Genomic DNA, 18,718 nt, shown 5'->3' with positions numbered 1-18,718 from the left:
CTGATCTGTGTGTGTTGGTCCGCAGCTGCTTATGTGTGTGTAACATTTACCTGTAGATTGTATTTGACCTTCAGCCTGCAGGACTTTTCACTCCTGCTGCAGATGCACAGGTCTGAGTTTATGTCCTGTGCTGTGGTTCCTCTGAACGTCCACTAGAGGGTGCAGTTTGACCCCACAGGACTTCATCATCCACCTGTTTGGGACACTCCAAATGTACCATACTGAAACAATTAGCCGATTAGCTGACAAATTTCCTGTTCCAGCTTTTCACGCGTGCAAAGTTTCTTCATTGTCAGGTTGTAATCATAAGTTTTATTTAAATTTCATCCGTCTACAAATGTGAGCTACACATTCTGCAGCCACTGATCGACTGGCTGTCCACTGTTAAATTAATTGCAGACCACTTTGATAAGTGACTTGGTTTTTATTACGTTTTTAGGAAAGTTTCTTTACTCTGTGACAGTCATGTGAATGACTTTGGACCAATGAGTATTTTTCAGCATTTTACAGACCAAACGACATCAACGGTCAATTAATTGAGAAAATAAACAACCGAGTGTCACATTTAAACTGTCAGACCAGATCCATTCAGGTTTTGCTTTAAAACAGCCTTAAACAAAGAGTCAAGTATTGACATAATTGGCAGTTATTTTATTTGTCCATCAACAGCTTCAGTTCAGTATGTGGTTCATCTGTGCTGACAGGACTTTTATATTTTTGTATTTGACTTTTGTATCTGCTACACCTGCGCTGTGTGAAGGAGAGGTACCGCCGCTCCTTCCTGCCCCCTGCTGTCAGACTCCACAACAAGCACAGCTGATAGACTGGACATTTAATCTGATGAATGTGTTAACTGGACAATAAATCATGTGGAATAATGGGGACAAATGGTCACACCAGACCTACAGTAATAAATGTGTAGTAATAATTGTGCAGTAATCCATACTCATGTAACACTACTACTAGGATCAGTACCTACATACTTAGTCCCTGAAACAAATCTGTACAATAATCAATCCATCTACTAATCATAACTTGAGGGACTCTAGTGTGAATAGTCTTTTTCTTTTCTGTACTATGTACAGCTGCAGGTACTTGTTTCCTGTGTATTTATTCTTTTTGAATGCTCATCCTTCCCTTATCCTTGCATGTTTTGCACCCTCTGTATCCTGTTTACTGCTGTAACACTGTAATTTCCCAGTTATGGGACCAATAAAAGATATCTTATCTTATTGAAAACACTCTGTGCTGACAGGTGCTCATCACCAGGTCATCTGCCGTTTCATTTTCACAATCTGTAATGTGAACCGCAATCTTAAAATGAAACGTCACATTTGTTTGTGGTCTCCTGACGGCTGCAAATGCTCAAAAACCTGCAGCGTCCGGTGATGGCTGTGCACAAAGGAAATCTGTGAACTCGACACAACAAAAGTTTTGAAAGCCTGGAAAAAAGTGCTTCACTGTTTTAATGTGAAAGTCTTGTCCTTCCTCCTCCTGACACAAGTCTGTCTGTGTTTGTCTTCAGCCACAGGGACGGTCCCCTCATTTGGAGATGGACACTACACTGTGGGGAGGGAGTCCAGAGCTCAGACGCTGGCCAGAGGTGAGTGACCAGCAGGGGGCGCCGCCTGCCTTCATTAGAGCCACACTGACTCACTCAGCAGGAAGCCCGGCAGATGATTGGCTTCACACTTTGGCAGCTTTCTGTGTTCTCGATGTGAAATGTGTTTGTTGAAGCTGAGGATTCACACGTGTGTCACGTACAGGTTTTGTCTGTAGACGCAGATTAGCACAAAGTTAGGACTTTAGAAGAAATTAAAACGCGCTCTCTGAGTCAACCAACCCTGCAGCAGAGATTCTGCAGAAGAGGCAGTAAAGTATCTGAGATGTTGTTGATAATCAGCACGTTTTCACCTCTCCTGCGTTGTTTTATTCAGGCCTCTCTTCTTCTGCATCTCGTGCACACGTTCTCCTCTCGAAGCAGCTGCTGCTGCGACGCGACGCGACAGGGTTTGACCTCCTGTGACACAGCAGCCGAGCACTTAAAGGCTTTCCAGAGCAGATTTACCTTCAGTCTTTTTTTATCCTGCTTGTTCAAAGAAACTCCTCAGACAGTAAAAGCACCTCTGAAGTCGCAGCAGCAGACTTGTGTTCATGTAACATTTCTGATGAAAATATCAAGTCAATGTTTGTTAAACGTGTGTTTTTGTTGAATTTGGATGTTCGAGCCAAACCGCTCAGTTGTTGGTTTTTAAGCCGAGTCTCGGCTGATCCACGAGTCCGATCTGGGTGTGATTTCAGATTCAGTTTCATTCTCGTTCTGTGCAGTCCGTTTGTTTTGAGCAGATGAGAACGATGTCATCCAACAAGTTATGGGTGAAAATGTCACCATCACTGAAGTTTTTAAAGTTTCAGTTTGGAAATGGAAATGCTCCTGTACTTAGCTGCATGCCTGAACAGGATGTCACAGTAATTTAGTGGGAGCTCAGTGTGAAAAAGCCTTCACAGATGATGATGATGATGGTGATGATGATGATGCCGTATCTGTGATTGATGTGGAGTCATATCCAACAGGACAATATTTTGTTTACACGTTACCGGGTTGATTTAACTGATCAGGACAACATGTGGAGGAGGTGGCTGAAGGGTTTTTATCACGTCTGACTGATTCACTGAAATCTCTGGTCAGTAAAAGTTTTACTGTCCAGCTGTCAAAGTCCAAAGTGAGACTGTGAAAGTGAGAAGGACGCTCCTGCTCCTAGAGACTCGTTTCTCTTAGATTTTCATCTCGGCCATGTTGAATGTAGGGGGGGGCCCTGTGGGTGTCCCCAGACCCTCACGCTAATGGTCTGAGTCCAGTGTAGAAACATGTCAACAACTTGCAGAGAGACACAAAAAGCCCTCTTGGCTGAGGGCTGCCGGGCAGAGAGCCAGATCTCGGATACGACGGCGAGCAGCTGGTTACCGCGGCGACGACCGTCTGCTCTGCTGACGATGCTTCAGAGACGGAGCTGCAGAGTCACAGAGCTGTCAGACTGTGGCAGACGCTGAGTAATGGTGTGTGTGTGTGTGTGTGTGTGTGTACGGGGGATTAGTTTAGTCACACTGTCTGTGTGTGAGCAGATACGAGGATGAGGACTGAGGGAACACTGCTGTATTGTGATTCTGTGTGTGTTCAGGATGCCAAGCAGTTTGACTCTGTGTGTGTGTGTGTGAATATAAGGGTCATATCAGTCATGTGCAACTTAAAGGAACAATCAGAGAATTTTTGGGGGGGATCGATTATTGCCGAGAGAAGGTGCCACACACTTAGCTTAGCTCAGGATTGAGACTGGACCCCAGGGGGAAGCAGCTAGCCTGGCCAGCCTTTTCCACGGCAGACATTTTGACTCGTTATAGCAGCAAAACACACAGGTGCGATTAAACTTTTCCCGCTACGGTGGCTCAAAATGTCTGCCATGAAAACGACACATGAACATTTGTTATGCTCTGCACTGTTTATCGGCCGAGTCTCAGTGAGGTCCAGGAGAGCCAGGCTATCTGTTTGCAGTCTTTACACTAAGCTAAGTAGCTGCTGGCTGTAGCTTCATGTTTGCTGAGCAGACATGAGCCAATCGATCCCAGAGTCTGCGTAGGTGTGGAGGCTCGTCTGTGGCAGTGGGAATAGCCCGTGTGTGTGTGTGTGTGTGTGGAGATTTATGGCTGTCTGAGAATCTGCAGGCGTCTCTGAGGGAGGAACAGCTCCTCTTCTTCTTCTTCCCTCTTCCTTTCTGTCCTCACAGAAACTTTCCCCTGTGGTGGTCGTCTGCGCCTCCTCCGTCTCGCCGCCAACTGATTCATGTGTGGGAGCACAAAGCCGTTCTCCTCCTGCATTAGTGTTGGACAATAATGCATCAGCGGTCCCTCGTGTGTGTCCACAGTGTAGGCGTGATGACTGGAATTTAAATGTAGCGTTAAAAACGTCTCCGGGCGAGATTTATGTGCAAACAGTGTGAATCCCGAGCTGGAGCTGCGGTGAACACACATGTCTGATTCCACAGCTGGAAGGTGTTTGAATATGTTGATACCGAGTCGTGGCTCCAGGGCCCAGAGACATCAGGACGAAGACTGAGGCGACTGAGACACTGAAGTTTTAACTAATTCTGTCTCGCTAAATTCTGTGTCTGGTTTATTTTTTATTAACTCTGTTTGTGTTTAGTTTTAAGTTTCTTTCAGTTGAGCAAAATAAGTACAATACTTTATTTCCTCAACATCTTAATGATGTTTTTACCATGTGACTGGAGATGATCCTGACTGTTCATGACACGTCCTCACGTCCAACCAGGCCAAACATCTGTTTTCTCATCCAGGTGTTTGTAAGTGCTGCTGTAAATGGTCCCATCAGACCGTGTGGAGGAATAAATGCCACTCGGCTTCTTCTGGGTGTCCCACTTTCTGTTCGTGTAAATGTTATTTATTATCCGTCTGCTGGGCTGTTTTGAGCTTCTAGCTGAAGAGTCACGTAAGGGCCAAGCGAAGCTGAGGAGAGCCCTAATTACAGCGCCGAGTGTCTGCCCTACTTATCATCTGAGACACGAGCTCGCTGGAAAATTAGGATAGCAATTAACTTTAATCTTCACAGTCGCTGGTTCAGACCGACGCTGCAGATACAAAACTTCTTCTGTACCTCATGTCACATTTCTGAAGTGGGTTTTATTTTGGTCTCCTGCCTCTGAGGTCTGTTTTGCTTTTGATGCTGTCTGGCTTTTTGTTCGGTTATTTCCTTACATTTCTGTATTTCTGTTACGTCTTCGGTTTGGTGTGTAAATACCGCGTAGACTCTTGTTGTTGATCAGTAGCATCTCGTTGGTATCGAACATGTGAAACTCGCTGCAGGGTCCTTTTTAAGTGGACATTCTGGTACTCGTGTGTGTGTGTGTGTGTGTGTGTGTGTGTGTGTGTGTGTGTGTTCTGAAGTTAACGACGTGACGAGACACAATGAGCTCAGAGCCTATCATGTACACACACACACACACACACAGCTCACTGGCAGTAGTTATGGACTCTTTGCTGCTGATTGTCCTGCTGCTACACCTGAACCGGTTGGTGCAGTGTGTTGTTAAAGGTGGAGCACACGTGTTTCTGTGTGTTGTGTGTCGTGACGCAGGTGTACAGACTTGTGTGTGAGACTGTAGGGTGTGTGTGTGTGTGTGTGTGTGTGTGTCGGCGTCAGACACCACACAGCTATGATCTCGTGATCAGGTGGTCGTAACACAGAGACGTGCGAGGCTGCAGGTGGAACTCGGCCAATCACGGCTTGTTTTTCACTGACAGCAGGTCATTGAAATGTGATGAGGCGGGAGGGGAGCTTGGAGGATTAAAATAATATTCCCATGCTCGTATGCAGCATATGTAGAAGCAGCTGTGGGATCATCAGTCCTCTTGTCCGTGTCGGGTGCAGCCCTAAATTTAATTTACTGCGAGCTTTTTTCTAGATCCGCCATCAGGTGAAAATCCCTTTGACAGTCACTTCGTTTCACGGCGAGATGTCTTGAAAGCACTTGGCTTTCTTTCTCACCGTCAGGCTTGGGTTTCCAGTCATAAATGTTAAAGAAAACTTAAGAGTTTCTGAACACGTTCATGCACACACAAGATGATTCTGAAGCCTTTGGGACATGAGCTTTCTGCTTAAATATACTGTTTAGTGTATATGAAAATAACCTGCTCGTTTTAATGAAAATGGGTTTTCTGTTTGTGCGTCTCCTCAGCGAAGCAGAGCATCAACTCTCTGGGCCACCAGCTGCAGTTGAACCAGCGCTGTCTGGACACGGCCTTCAACTTCTACAAGATGGCGCTGACCAAACACCTGACTCGCGGCCGCAAGGCCTCGCACGTCATCGCCGCCTGCATCTACATGGTGTGTCGCACTGAGGGGACGCCGCGTATCCTTTCTCTTCATCCTCTTTGCTTTTCTATCAGAAAGGCTTTTTAAATGTTGAAAATTGAAATTGAAATTGAAAATTGTTGCAGCTCAGGAGCGAAGCGTCTTTTTGATCAGATGTCGCAGCCAACATGGCCGAAACAGAACCAGAGATCTGTTGAGGGATCGTGTAAAAGAGAAGCTCCTTGTAACTTAAGAACGTCCCTCAAGTTCATCAAATTTAGATGTTTTCTACAGAAAATACAAAAATCAATACAAATCAATGTTGTCTGTATCCGTGGTGACAGTGCAAACAGGAAGTGCTAGGCTAAGTGTTTTTCAAGCACGCACTCACCAAAATGTAAACAAATAAGATGTGTATTCCACGGCTACTTCACAGATTCCATGGCAACGTTATGCTTCCTGTTTTCACCACCCAAAGCATGATGGGAACTGTGAGTCATCAGTGTTTTACACACTGACATGATGAATGACTGCCATTAGCGGCGAAACGCTGCATTATCAATATATTGCTGATTTAATTATTTCATCTATAAAATATCAGAACACTGTGAAAAAGTCCTCTGAGGGAGGCGTCTGAATCCATTAATTTAGTGTCAGCTCTACAAGCCATAAGCCTGTAAACAGAGAATTAGGAACACTTAGAAAAGGTTAGAGTTTAGAAACGGTCGTGTTGTGTTAGCCTGCTGCCTGTGTGTGTGTGTGTCACTCTGATTAAAATCAAAGCCAAACATCTACATGTGGGAAACTTTTTATCCAACAGCAGAGTGAGAGTTTGTTTGCTGAGCCAAACGAACACATCAGGGTCTGATGTGAGCCAGCAGAGTCCAGGCGGCCTGTCGCTGCCTTCCTTCGTGTTTCATAACCTGCTAACGGCAGCTTAGCGAAGCCGACAGTGATGTGTCATCATCGGGATAATGGCACCTTTATTCTCAGCGTTTTTTCCCCCGAGCGGGGAGGCTCTGTCGGTTTGCTCCTGACTCACTTCACCTCCGAGGATGATTGTGTTGCGTAACGGCAGCACAGGATAGGTTTACCGAATTAAAGAGCGCTGAGGGTGTGATACGCCTTCCTGCTGCATTGTTTACCAGGCGTGTGCGTGGCTGCGTGCGTGTGTGTGCAGGCCTGTTTGTCTGTTTGTGCCTGTTCGGAGGAGTGGGACCGGGGTAAAAATAGCTCCGCTCACTTCCTCTTCCACAGCTGGGTGAGTCTGTAATGTCGTCGCAGGGGAGAATCGGGACGAAGACGAAGGCAGAAGGAGAACATGCGTCTAATCTGGAGTTTTGTTTAAGGAGGCCTCGCAGCAAACCGGACCGCTTTCAGACCGCTTCTTCTTTCCTTTTCTTCCACCTTTTTTGTCTTTCAGACCAAAATGCCTCTTCCTGCCTTGTTCAGAGCGGGTTTATGGCAGAAAGGAAAGTGCGCATACCCATTAAAACAATCAAATCAAAGCACATGAGAAGCCCATCAGTCAGGCATGTCAGCTGTCGCCGTGCAGAGACTTGATGAATGACAGCTAATTATTCACACTTCGTTTGATGCTGCAGTTGGTTGCTTCTGTTCTGTCTGTAGTCATTAATCTTTTTTTTTTTTTTTTAAGTCCAGTTTCTCCCAAACCTTCTGCCTCTTCATTTTAAGGACCCCGTTTCATAGTGCTGGGTATCATTTCTATCTGTCATGATACCATTGTGCTATTGCGAATAAGGTCTGAGAACACCAGCATCTTTAGAAAGAAGTCAGACGAGGAAAGAAAACAGGCCAAAAACTGCAAAAATGAGGCGCCAGAATTATTCTTCAAAGGGCCAATTTGTGAAATATGACCAGAATTTGAAGCTACAGGAGGAGCATATCACCAGTATCACCACCACCAACTGCTGCTCACCATACCAGTTGATGTAGTCGTCTTTGGCTGCAGCTGTAGCCACAGTAAGCTCAGCTCAGCAGAACACAAGTGGACCCAGACACAGACAGACGGGAAGACACGGCAGGCGGGGACAGGAGAGACATCAGTGGAGAAGGAGGAGGAAGGGGGCTCTGATGTCTCATGGCTGCACGGAGACAAAGATTCACACATCTGTAAATGCATCATAAAGGTGTCATATGATCGCTGCATCACTTTAAATGTTCATATTCACCGGACATTCGAATGACTGACCTGTCGGGATCCTTCCTTCCTGTTGCTCCACGCCAGGTGTGAGGTGTGTTGAGGGACCTGCTGCTGTTTATTTTCCTGATTTAAGGCTGTGGTCTGTAATCTCCAGACGGCGCGCTGAGATTATCGTCTCCGTTTCGTCTGCGCCGCTGCTGGTGTCCATTGTGAGGCCATCTTACAGCAGCTAATCCACCCTGGAGACAGGTGCACCCGTCACCACGGAGACCGATGTGTCCGAGCAGGGCCGCTCACGGGGAGGATGGGATGTCCAGAGGCTGCTGTGTGTGTGTGTGTGTATGTGTGTGTGTGTGCGAGGTCGCAGTGGGGGAGGCGACAGGTCCGTCAGTTCATTAAGAAGCGTCGTGTGGTCACAGCTGATGCCTTCAGTGTCTCATCAGATGTTTCACTTCTTTAATGTGTCACTCAGGTGTCGTCTGTGCAGGTACGAAGTCATAAAGACCAGCCATTAATCCTACCTTCTGGCACCGACCTATCGGATCACCGCGTTCCCTCCTGGTGCTTGTGTTCACTGTGCCCTTTATTAAAGGAACAGTGCACGCAAAAATGAAAATTCAGTCATTATGTTGTCATGGTGATGGAAAGTTGGGTGAATTTTCTTTATCCATAAAACATTTCTGAAGCTTCACAGCTTGAACAGTGTTGCCTTGTGCTAAACACCTGAAGAAGATGATTTAAAACGTAAATGTTTCAAAATGTGGGAAAAAAAATATTTTGTACTGAGCAACAAAATTAATTATTAGCTTTGAATGTTTTGGTTAATTCTCCTTAACGAGTTTTCCTCAGACATGCTGCTGGATCTCAGTGACCTCCTGCAGGTAAGATGACAAGTCATTATTGATTAATCTGATGGTTGTCTTAATTAATCCACGAACACACGAGAAAATGTGAAAAATGTGCAGAATTTCCCAGAACCAAAGTTAAGTTGTCGTGTCCCGATCAATCAGGCTGATAGGTTGACATCAGCTGATGTCGCCACATTTTACCCACAGTACTGCATTTAATTACAAATCTGATGTACTAGTACTTTTCTAAAATACTAGTACGATTTTCTGCTACGTCTTAATTCCACTCTGCTGCACTTTGGGGTCAAATTTTGTACTTTTACTGCAACACTTTCATTATTCTGTAACTCTTAAGTTATTTTGCATGTTGCATTCGAGCTGGAGTCGCATTTTTAAAGTTTAAGTTTTACTCGTAGTTTTGTATATTTAGTATCACATCCGTAAGACTTTTTGAAGTACTGTTTGTGTGGGTGACTTTCACTTTAACCACAGTAATATTTGAGTGTGATATCTTTACTTATGACAGTGTCACAACACTGGAAAAAAATCTTTTCCAGACGTTGAACTTCTGAATTCCCTCTTTAATGTGTGCTGATGGCCGCCCTGTTAGCACTTTAATACACACTCCTACCACTCAGCACCAGTCCCATGATGCACCTCTGCCTGACCGCTCACTCTCAGACTTTCACCCGTGTGATTAAACCTGAGTCGTGTGTGTGTATATTTAGAAACGCCTCCATTTGTGTGCATATTTAATGGCAGCCGATGGACGGCGAGTCAGGGGCGTGGTGGACATTTCTCAGAGTCACAGCTGGTCAGGGGCTTTTATTTTTATGCACCCAGCTGTCCTGGAGGAGCCGGCCGCCCCTCCCCCGTTGTCCACACCCCGGCAGGAGGAGGCTGGGAGTGGGTTTGGAGTGGATTTGGGGTGGGTGGTGTGGAGGAGGGTTATTAACGCCCAGCACTGAAGCCTCTGCTGCTGCTGCTGGGGTGGAGATATTCCACCAATCACATTTTTATGGATCCACACCCACGCCACTTGTCCCCCGTGTGGCATTGTTTGGATGAATGGCGAGCCTGCGCCACAGAGTCACTCAAGCATATTGATCAGTGCTGAATCAATACCGGCTGTAAATATCAGCTGCTCGCGATGTGTGGAAGCTTCCAGATTTTCATGAACACAGAACAACAGGTGGTTTGGAGAGTCAGCGTGCAGAGGATCTGGTCCACGTCTCCATCTGTCAGGGGTCTCCTCAGGCCACCGGGAAGCTGATTCCAACGTTTTCTGTGAATCAGATCTTTTATTTAAATCTCTGGACTGAATCCTCTCCTCCCTTTTTTAAAAATGAAAAGTCTTCCTTTCCTCCAAGCTGGTGGGTTTGTGAAGTTTAGACTTTAATCTCAGTCTTTATTTTCTTTAACAGGGACAGAACTCTTTATTTTACAATAAAAGCAGCGTAGCTTAGCCTTGGAAGCTAATTTAGGAGGCTTCTTGTTGTTCTCTCTTGAAAGGTTTGATTGATTGATTGCACTTTAAGTAGATTTAAGACCAGATTTCACAGAATGAGACTGAACTCTGGACCTGCGTGTGAGCCACCTTTTTGGACACGTGTCGTTATTTTTCAACCAGAGGAAATCTGGACAGAACCCTTGTGGCGTCCCGGCATGAAGTTCATTAGGTTTTAAGGTGTTGAGTGCTCCTGCAGGCCCGTTTTTGAGCCACGTATGGAAGAGCGGCGTCAACCCGGCAGATATCAGCATCGGGTTTTCTTCCTCTTTTCATTGTGGGCTTGTTGACAGCAGCTGCTTCGGTTCTGTTGTTTCTCCTGAATGTGCTAATTGAAAGCTTTGCTCCCTGAACCGTCCGTCGCTGCGTCCACCTGTCGAGACTCGGCCGCGAGGTATCGAGTGACTGCGCTGTGCTTTTGATCGCACAACGTTTCGAGTTGACCTCCGACCCGGAAAGTTTCACTTAGCGGCGTGGTGCAGAGGGGATTACATTCCTCTCAGCTTCTCGGTTTCAGCTTCAAACACCTCCACTGCCGGCACATCAGAGTTGTGATTAAATTTAATTTTAAGTCTTGAGCTCAGAGTTCAGTCGAGCTGATTATAACAGCATTTTCGGACCAAATAAGTACACAAAATAGGAAGTTTCCAGCTGGTGTACGAATGCATAAAAACGTCAGACTTATGAATTTGATGCACACATTATGCAAAGTTATGTAAGTTTTAGTAATAATAAATAAATATGTAATCATGGATGATGAGCAGTTCTGTGACTTATCTTTTAGTCTGGATCATATTGGGTGGAAAAAAAATTGTCCAAAATTGTATTAGATCATTTCAAACGATCCCTCTCGACACTTTCACATCACAGCTTATCATCATCATCATCATAAAAATCTTTAAAATTTAAAATGCTGCTGATTCCTCCTCGTCTTTCCGCCTTTCTTGCTGGATTCCACTTCCCAGAATAGCAGAGCAGCATCTGCGTCTCTGCTCGACTCCGGAGGGGTTTGAGAGCGAGAGTCCGTCTGTCTGCTCCCAAAAACCTCCCCCACCTCCTCACCCCTCCTCACCTCTCGCAGCCCTGCGGGTCCGAAGGCATGACAGAGATCTGAAGTTCACGACCCGATCCTGCAGCTTTCACTGCCGGCATCCCACCAAAACTTAACTCTGGACTGTAGGACAGATTAATTTGTGTAGAAGAAGATGGATGTGCACCCCTGCGGCTTTGTGGTCCATCAGCAGGGGGTGGGGGAGGCCAGAATTTACTGCCCAGCCTTCTGGAGGTGCTGTGGCTGAAACACAATGGAAACATCTGTGATGGGAGGCGCCAGTGTGATAACCCCGATGACACACTCATCCACCGCCACCACCCAGCCCTGCTTCACCGCCAACACCCTGCCACAAACCAGCCTTCCAGTTTGCTGCTCAGCTCAGTTCATGAGCACACATCACATCCTGAATCAGATGTTTGACCACATTCAGGAGTAGATACTGTTTGAGTGTTTTAAAGTCTGGCTTTAGTGCAGATAAGCCCTCCAAAGAAAAGCTTAAAAGAAGAAATAAAGTCTTAGATTTAATTTGCAGGCGTCTTATATATTGGATCTTGCCTGCTGTAGGCAGAAATGGTCATAAAAAGCTGCTGTGTGTGTTTTCGGGCTCTCGGGAGGATATACACCTTATAAACTTCAAGCTGGCATTGTGTCTCCTGTGGATTGAGGCTGTTTGATCCTTTTCTATCGAAATGAGCAGCAAACTTTGTCGTTCCTGCAGCGACAGCAGCCTGGAAACTCATGTGGGCAAGAGTCGATGTTAAGAAAAACAGCAGCTGAACTTGATGAATACTTTTTTTGTTGGTGAATCCATTTTCAGCTGTTGCTCTGGGCCAATGCACTGAACGGGGAAATAAGTATTAAATTTAATTCTCTGCGGTATGAAAGTCTTAAAAGGTCTTCTACAGGTGAACCCTGTAGAAATCCAGTTTGTGTTCACTGTGATAAAATGTCAAAAACACAGACTAAAATTCCCCAAGGCAGCATCTTCACCCTCCTTGTTTAGCCGACGGTTGGTTCTAAACCCAACAAGAAAAACAGCAAAATTAAGATCCAGTCCTGTCCGTACACATGGGTGCATCAGTGCGATTTGTAATTTGCTGTTTGAGGAGCAGAAAATCCCTTCAAACAGCCCCGGAGCTCAGTGTTTAATCACACGTATTGATGCAAAATGTTCTGCAGCCTTTGGGTCGATTATGTAACCCGAACACTTAACCTGACGGAGACATAACAGCCTTATTTCATATCCCAAACACAGCAGTCATCCTCAGTCACAGTAAAACATCTTGTGAGGTCAGACTGATGCTCACGCTGTGGGAGGACATGCTGACGACATGAATGTCCAGCTGTGTGTTGTCTTCCGTCACTTTACTGCTCATCGTTTTATTTTCTAATAACTGTTCTCCTCCACAGGTGAACGTCTACATACTGGGAAGAACCTTCCTCGTGCTGGCCAGAGAACTGTGCATCAACGCCCCGGCCATAGGTACACACCTCACTTACCTTCTCCTTGTTCAGCTGGAGTCACTGTGCAACACTTTAAACTGTGATTCAGCCACCATCAAGCGCCATTATGTGGGTAAATAATTGTTAGAAATACGGCTACAGATGGTGATGTCTTTAAAGCCTCATGTGACCAGCAGTCCAAAGCCCAAAGAGCACCAGGAGGCTGGAACCACAGAGTGCTTACAGGTCCTTTACTTACTATCAGATCAGAATCTGGACCAGCAGATCCCTGACAGGATGCCGATCAGAACAGAATGCCTTAGCAGCATCCCTACTTTTGACTCTTCAATGAACAGTCAGTGAACATAAAAAAAGGGGCCCCTGTACTGCACTGAGGGCCCATTAAGTACTCAGTCCCCAGCTGCAACAACCTTCTGATTTCATTCATCCAAGGTGTAGTTCACACTGATGTAACCAGAGGGCGCTGCAGTCCCTCGTATCCCCACTCCCTCACCCAGGTGACATAATGATGGGACATCTGTGGCTTCAATCACATTATAACCTTTATGTTTTATCATCAGGTGTATAAGCATTCTTGTACAGAACACATCTGGTCATCTTCAACAGCATCAAGCTGTCAACAGTTAAACTTTACAAAAGACACGACGTTTCTGAGGCCATCCTCTGAAGTGCAAAACAACTCGGCTTTTGACAAGGTTTCTACTGTTTTTGCATTTAGGATCATAACACTACATAAAGTTTGCTCCTCGTGTAATATCGCTGCTCAGACTATAGCAACAACATTGTATTATAGACTTGCAATTACACAATTTGAAGCAGTCCCTACTTGTTCCAGTTGTGGAGCTCAGCGTGATTACATAACCACAAATCACTGTATTAATGTTGTTTCTACAGCAGCTGCAGCCTTTGAACACAGGCATCAAAGCAAATAACGTTAACCCAGGATTTAAATTAAAAAAATAAGATTAAATTAAATAAGATAAAACAACAGCTCCTTGGCTTTTAAAATAGTCTCTCAAAGAACTAACCAGGCCATTTAGTGTGACATTAGTCAAGAGTCTTTAATGCTACATTACTTTGAAGGCTGGGAGGACGAGGCCCTCGTTTCCCATCAGCAGTCCAGAGCAGCTTATGCATAGAACACAAGCTCGGGGATCTGTCCTCCCTGTACCCCGGTCCCGTTGGTGCTGTCGGAGGAGCACTGGAACTGAAATGTCACCTTCCCACACTGCACCTCCGTCATGCCCTCCTGGCCAAAATAGCTCAGCTCATTCCCGTCCAGCACGGCGCTCACAGTGTAGAACGCGTCCTGCTCCACCTGAACGGGATGCTCGAACCACACCTGAAACGTACTGCTCGACCCGTCCGACACAAACTTTGTCAGGTTCTGCGCCAGGGTCACTCCTTGTCTCTTCAGTTCAATTTTGACGCTGTATTCGGCTTTGCCGCCGCTCGACCCGTACAGCCCCAGACCAGCGATAAAGATCCTCTTGTCCACTGCGAACTGAATGCTGTCGCACCGGCCGCGGTAGCGCCACTGATTGCTCCGGTAGGCCGAGGACTGGAAGCGGTGGCACCTCTGGGGCACCAGACCCTTCCTCGCAGTCAGAGGGAAGTCCAGTTTGGGCTTTTTAGCTGCAGTGTACCACAGGAACACATTGTGCGTCTCCTCCAGTGTCAAGATATCACATTGCGCCGCCCCGTTGGCAAACTCCTCCAGGCTCATGGTGGGGATGCGCACTAAGAACAGCGCCTTGCCAAGGACATTTCTTTTGTTACGGGTTGTGGGCCCCAAACCTTGTCTCTTGCACTCCGCCGTGGCCCAGTTCATCACGGCCTCAAACACCACCACTTCCCTGGTGTTGAGCGTCTCCCTCCGCAGGATGATCTCCAGCGTCTGCAGATCGATCTCACAGAAGCCCTCGGAGCCCAGCGAGAGCTCGGCCTGAGCGTCGATCACCTCCCAGCAGCGCTGCGTCAGCTCGGGCTCCTCGAACAGGCGGCTCTGCGACAGCAGCACGCAGGCGTTCTTAGCCTCCAGGCTCGTTTCCAGGAAGGTGACGCAGGCCTTGGCCAGTGCAGGAACGATGTACTTCTTGGCAGCGTACAGGGTGGCCAGCACCGTGTCTGCTTCCAGGTCGATCTCATCGCTGTACATGTACCTGGAGAAGGACGGAAACCTTTTAATCACACGTACCTGTGCAGGACGTTATCTGACTTAGACAGAACAGCTACTCCTAACTATACGGTTTCTTGTTTTTGGCCTGATGTCAACTGCACAAAATGTCCAAAAAGAAGCAAAATGTACAAAAATAATATTTATTTTTTCTTCCCAAAGAGGATTGTATGCAGACTTAACACAAAGCCTTCCCTTTTCACAAAAAGCTTTACACTCAACAGTCTATGGAGCTGGCTTAGCCCAAGCCACTGACTGAGCAACAAAGGCAGGTTATTTATAACTGCTGGTCTGCATATATCCCCCTCTAAGAAAATTGTCAGGCTGTGGATGAGGAAAAAGGAAAAAAAAAATGTTTCTAGTTGGACAAAGAGCACTGAGAAAACCAGCAATTACAGAGCACTGTGCTGCTGCCACTGCTCTCCGGCGCTCCCAGCATTTTGGCATTCGCCTCTGCTAAGCTTTGGATGAGTAATAATATGCTTTGAAGTGACACTGACTGCGCTTGTCATCTCTCCTTCTGGTTGGCTGTGTGAGGGATGGTGAGTGGCTTACTTCAGCAGAATTAGAAAAGCAGCAGGTTCCACATCTGGGATATGGATCTCAGACTCCTCCTCTGCCAGATCGCCGTAAAACATGGCACAGAAGACCGAGCTTCCCACGGCCAGCACATACTGGGAGGGAGGGAGGGAGGGAGGGAGGGAGGAGCAGACAGATGCGTCAGAGAACACATGCAACCAAATCACTCTTCTGTGCTAAGTTCAATAAAAGAGCAGGAGGAGTTCTTTTCAGCGGTGCTGCAGAGACGGACTCCTCCGAGTGGCATTTGAATGTAACAGACAAACGCAAACATGCCTCCGTTTTGCCCTCGGAGCCTCTCACAGAAAGAAGTAATGAATGGTCTTTTCCAAGGAGGTGAAAATGTCTTTACCTTGTGTGCTGGAACCCTCTGCGATCCCCCCGCGGGACCAACGATGAAGTGGACATCAGCCATCAGCTCATTGTTAAACATCAAGGCATTCCTGAAAGCAAAGCACGTTTCAGCAGTAAGCCTCAGTCCAGTATTGTATAACACAAGTCCTCCCACACGCCTTTTGCCTGGAGACACTGGTTATTTTCACAGGTTTGGGCAGGATGTAGCAGCAGCAGTGGAAGGCCTGCAACTGCTGCTTAGTTTCTAGATTAAACGTCTGCTGATTCGTGAGGAAGTTTCCAGTCAAATGTTTTGTGCAGTTTACTTTTCCTTAAAGGCAAAGAAATTATTCACAATCGAGTAGCCGAAACGAGTGGCTGTTGAACTTTTTTTTTTGCTTTAATCAATTATCCGAATTATTGCACATTAATACTGACTGAATGGACGTGTCGTTGCAGCTCTATACGTGGAGCACACAGCCTGAAATGCGTGCTCTTATGAAGAGTCTGGTATCTAAGTAGGTCTGCTGCACTTAAGGTGCTTACTTTCCATTACTATGATGTTAATGCAGTACGTGTGAGTGGCCGCCGACACTTCTTAATGCCCTTAACGTTATTTACGGTCATTCATATGAGCCGCAGCCACTTTTCTGGAACATGCTCCTGAAATGCCGTCCGGTGGCGGATCATTCGGCCGGGGGTGTTGTGCGGTTACCTCTCTCTCAGTGTGGGGTGGCTGCACTGCCAGCTGGGTGGATCTACGTTGTTGTTGTTGATGTTTTGCTGGGTGGTCGGGGTGGTCGCCGCGCTGCTGCTGCTGCTCGCCTGGCTCACCTGCACCTGCTTGGTCTTCTCGGCGTCCGCCACCGTGGTGCCGTTGGACAGGTTGGTGTTGTTGGTGTTGGCGGCGGGGTACAACTCCGCAGCCATCTTCTGCTTCTGCTGCTTCTTCTTGCTCGTCAGGGACAGGGTGAGGATCTCATAACATACCGGCAGCCTGCCCGGGAGCTTGCCGACCTTCTTGGACTTTTTCAGTGTTTCTGGAAGTAGGAGCAGATAAGTCAGACACCTCATGATCCGGCCATGATGGAGCAACCTGCAGTCTGCCGTTGGCATCGGCACAAACAATCCCGATCTTCTTCGTGTTAATATCCGGTGAAGCGAATCACTAGCGGGCTCTGGATTGAAGTGTACGTGGGGGGGAGAAATCAGCCTCTGCTGCGTGAACCCGGGCTCCTACAGCGCCGCTTTAAAACGGCATCGGCAGCGAAGTTTACACGACAACATCTAAATATCCGTCCAGGCCCGGTGGAGTCCGTTTCCCTTCCCGCTCGCTTCCAACTTCGACCGCCGACACTTTCGCTCCGTTTCCTGGCGGTCACCTCATCCTCTCCGGGCGGAGAAACGTTCGCGAAGCGTCGCTTGTTTTCCCTTTTTTAGCGAGTGGATAATCCGGATAGTCGCAGCTGGTATTCAAGTCCTTCCTGTTTATTTTCTACGCCGCCTGTGCGTTAATCCTCTCAGATTTTTCTCTCGCTTTCCCTCAACCGACTGTCGACCGAGACGAAGCCAGCTACGCTGTTCCGCTGCGGCCGCTCACATCCGAGGTAAACAGTCATTTGTCGGGAGTTTTTAAGGTCTGCTCCTTTTTTTCCTGCTTTTTTTCCTCCTCTCGTCGTGATCTCCTCGGACGCCCAGGGCTCGCTGAGGACCAATCAGATTGTCGAGCCGCGGTGACGCCAGGAGGGCAGAAGCCCCTCCCCCAGCAGCTCCGCAGAGTGCGTCACCGGGCTGCAGGCTCCGCCCCCGTCCCGCTGATTAGACCCGGCGGTGGGATAAAAATAAAATTAAAAAGAAGGTCGGTTGAATATGACCCTCCAACCCGGCACAGTAATGAGGCGAAAAAAGCCCCAAACACAAAGCGGGGAACTCAAAGATTTCAGTTCCAGTTTGAAGTGTGTAATTAACAGGGAAGAGAGAGAGGAGTCCTTCATCAGGGCTTTATTCCACACCCCAATACTGCCCTTATGTGCTATATCATCAAAATGCTCATATTTAAAGAGAATATAAAGATTATAACGACCTATTTCAGTCCCCAAGAAGGAGAGAAAGAAGCACTGATTTATGAATTAAAATGCTCATGAAGTTAAAAGTAAGATGAACTAAGGTTAAAATAAGAATGAAAATATCAATAAAGCTGCAAGTATAAAGTAATCATTAAACAGAAGTCTAACATCCAAACCACACAACAACAACAGTGAGGCTGTGTTACATAAACACGTGAGAAGTGGCATGTAGCTGCAGCGTCACAAGTTACAGGTAAGTGTGCATTAGGTGTATACATAATATACCACCATCACACACTAAACAAAGACAAGCAGACAGAAACATGCGCATGAAGAGCCTCCAAAATGATCATTAAATTCAATCGACTCATCACTTAAAAACAGTAATTCTGACTATTGTGATCACGTGTAGCCGTCACTGATGAATTTTGTGATTTAATGCTGGATAACAAACCAAAGCGATATTACGATATGAGGGGGGGGGTTGAAGTAATTTTGGGGAATGTAGGGTCTCAGGGGGGCGCAGACGTAGAAGGCGGCGAGCAGGTGGAGGAGGGAAGAACACTGCAGCTCTCCATCACAGAGTGACTCGTGGGCTGTTTGAGCATCACAGATTGATTCTACTCAACAGTGAAAGAGGATTTGAGGTGGATTTTCCTCCGCC

General features: G+C 46.8%; 2 protein-coding genes across 2 annotated transcripts in view; one reads left to right on the top strand and one right to left on the bottom strand.

Moving 5' to 3' along the window:
* LOC124071417 (transcription factor IIIB 90 kDa subunit-like) overlaps nucleotides 1-18,718 on the top strand; it is a 76,980-nt gene that overhangs the window by 3,055 nt on the left and 55,207 nt on the right. Inside the window, exons 3-6 of the mRNA XM_046411903.1 lie at nucleotides 1,526-1,603; nucleotides 5,748-5,921; nucleotides 8,877-8,908; nucleotides 12,847-12,919. Of these exons, the coding sequence (XP_046267859.1) occupies nucleotides 1,526-1,603; nucleotides 5,748-5,921; nucleotides 8,877-8,908; nucleotides 12,847-12,919 (357 nt within the window). The remainder of the gene's footprint in view (nucleotides 1-1,525; nucleotides 1,604-5,747; nucleotides 5,922-8,876; nucleotides 8,909-12,846; nucleotides 12,920-18,718) is intronic.
* Nucleotides 13,429-17,694, bottom strand: btbd6b (BTB (POZ) domain containing 6b). Its single transcript, XM_046411904.1, has 4 exons — nucleotides 16,704-17,694; nucleotides 16,008-16,098; nucleotides 15,632-15,750; nucleotides 13,429-15,062 (listed from the first exon to the last, which is right to left on the bottom strand). Exons 1-4 carry the CDS (start codon nucleotides 17,102-17,104, stop codon nucleotides 14,030-14,032), a joined length of 1,644 nt encoding a protein of 547 aa, XP_046267860.1. The 5' UTR covers nucleotides 17,105-17,694; the 3' UTR covers nucleotides 13,429-14,029.

Source organism: Scatophagus argus, chromosome 15 (assembly GCF_020382885.2).
Source record: "Scatophagus argus isolate fScaArg1 chromosome 15, fScaArg1.pri, whole genome shotgun sequence".
Classification (NCBI taxonomy): Eukaryota; Metazoa; Chordata; class Actinopteri; family Scatophagidae; genus Scatophagus; species Scatophagus argus.
Note: the sequence above shows the minus strand (reverse complement) of the source record. Positions and strands in the feature narration are given on the sequence as shown.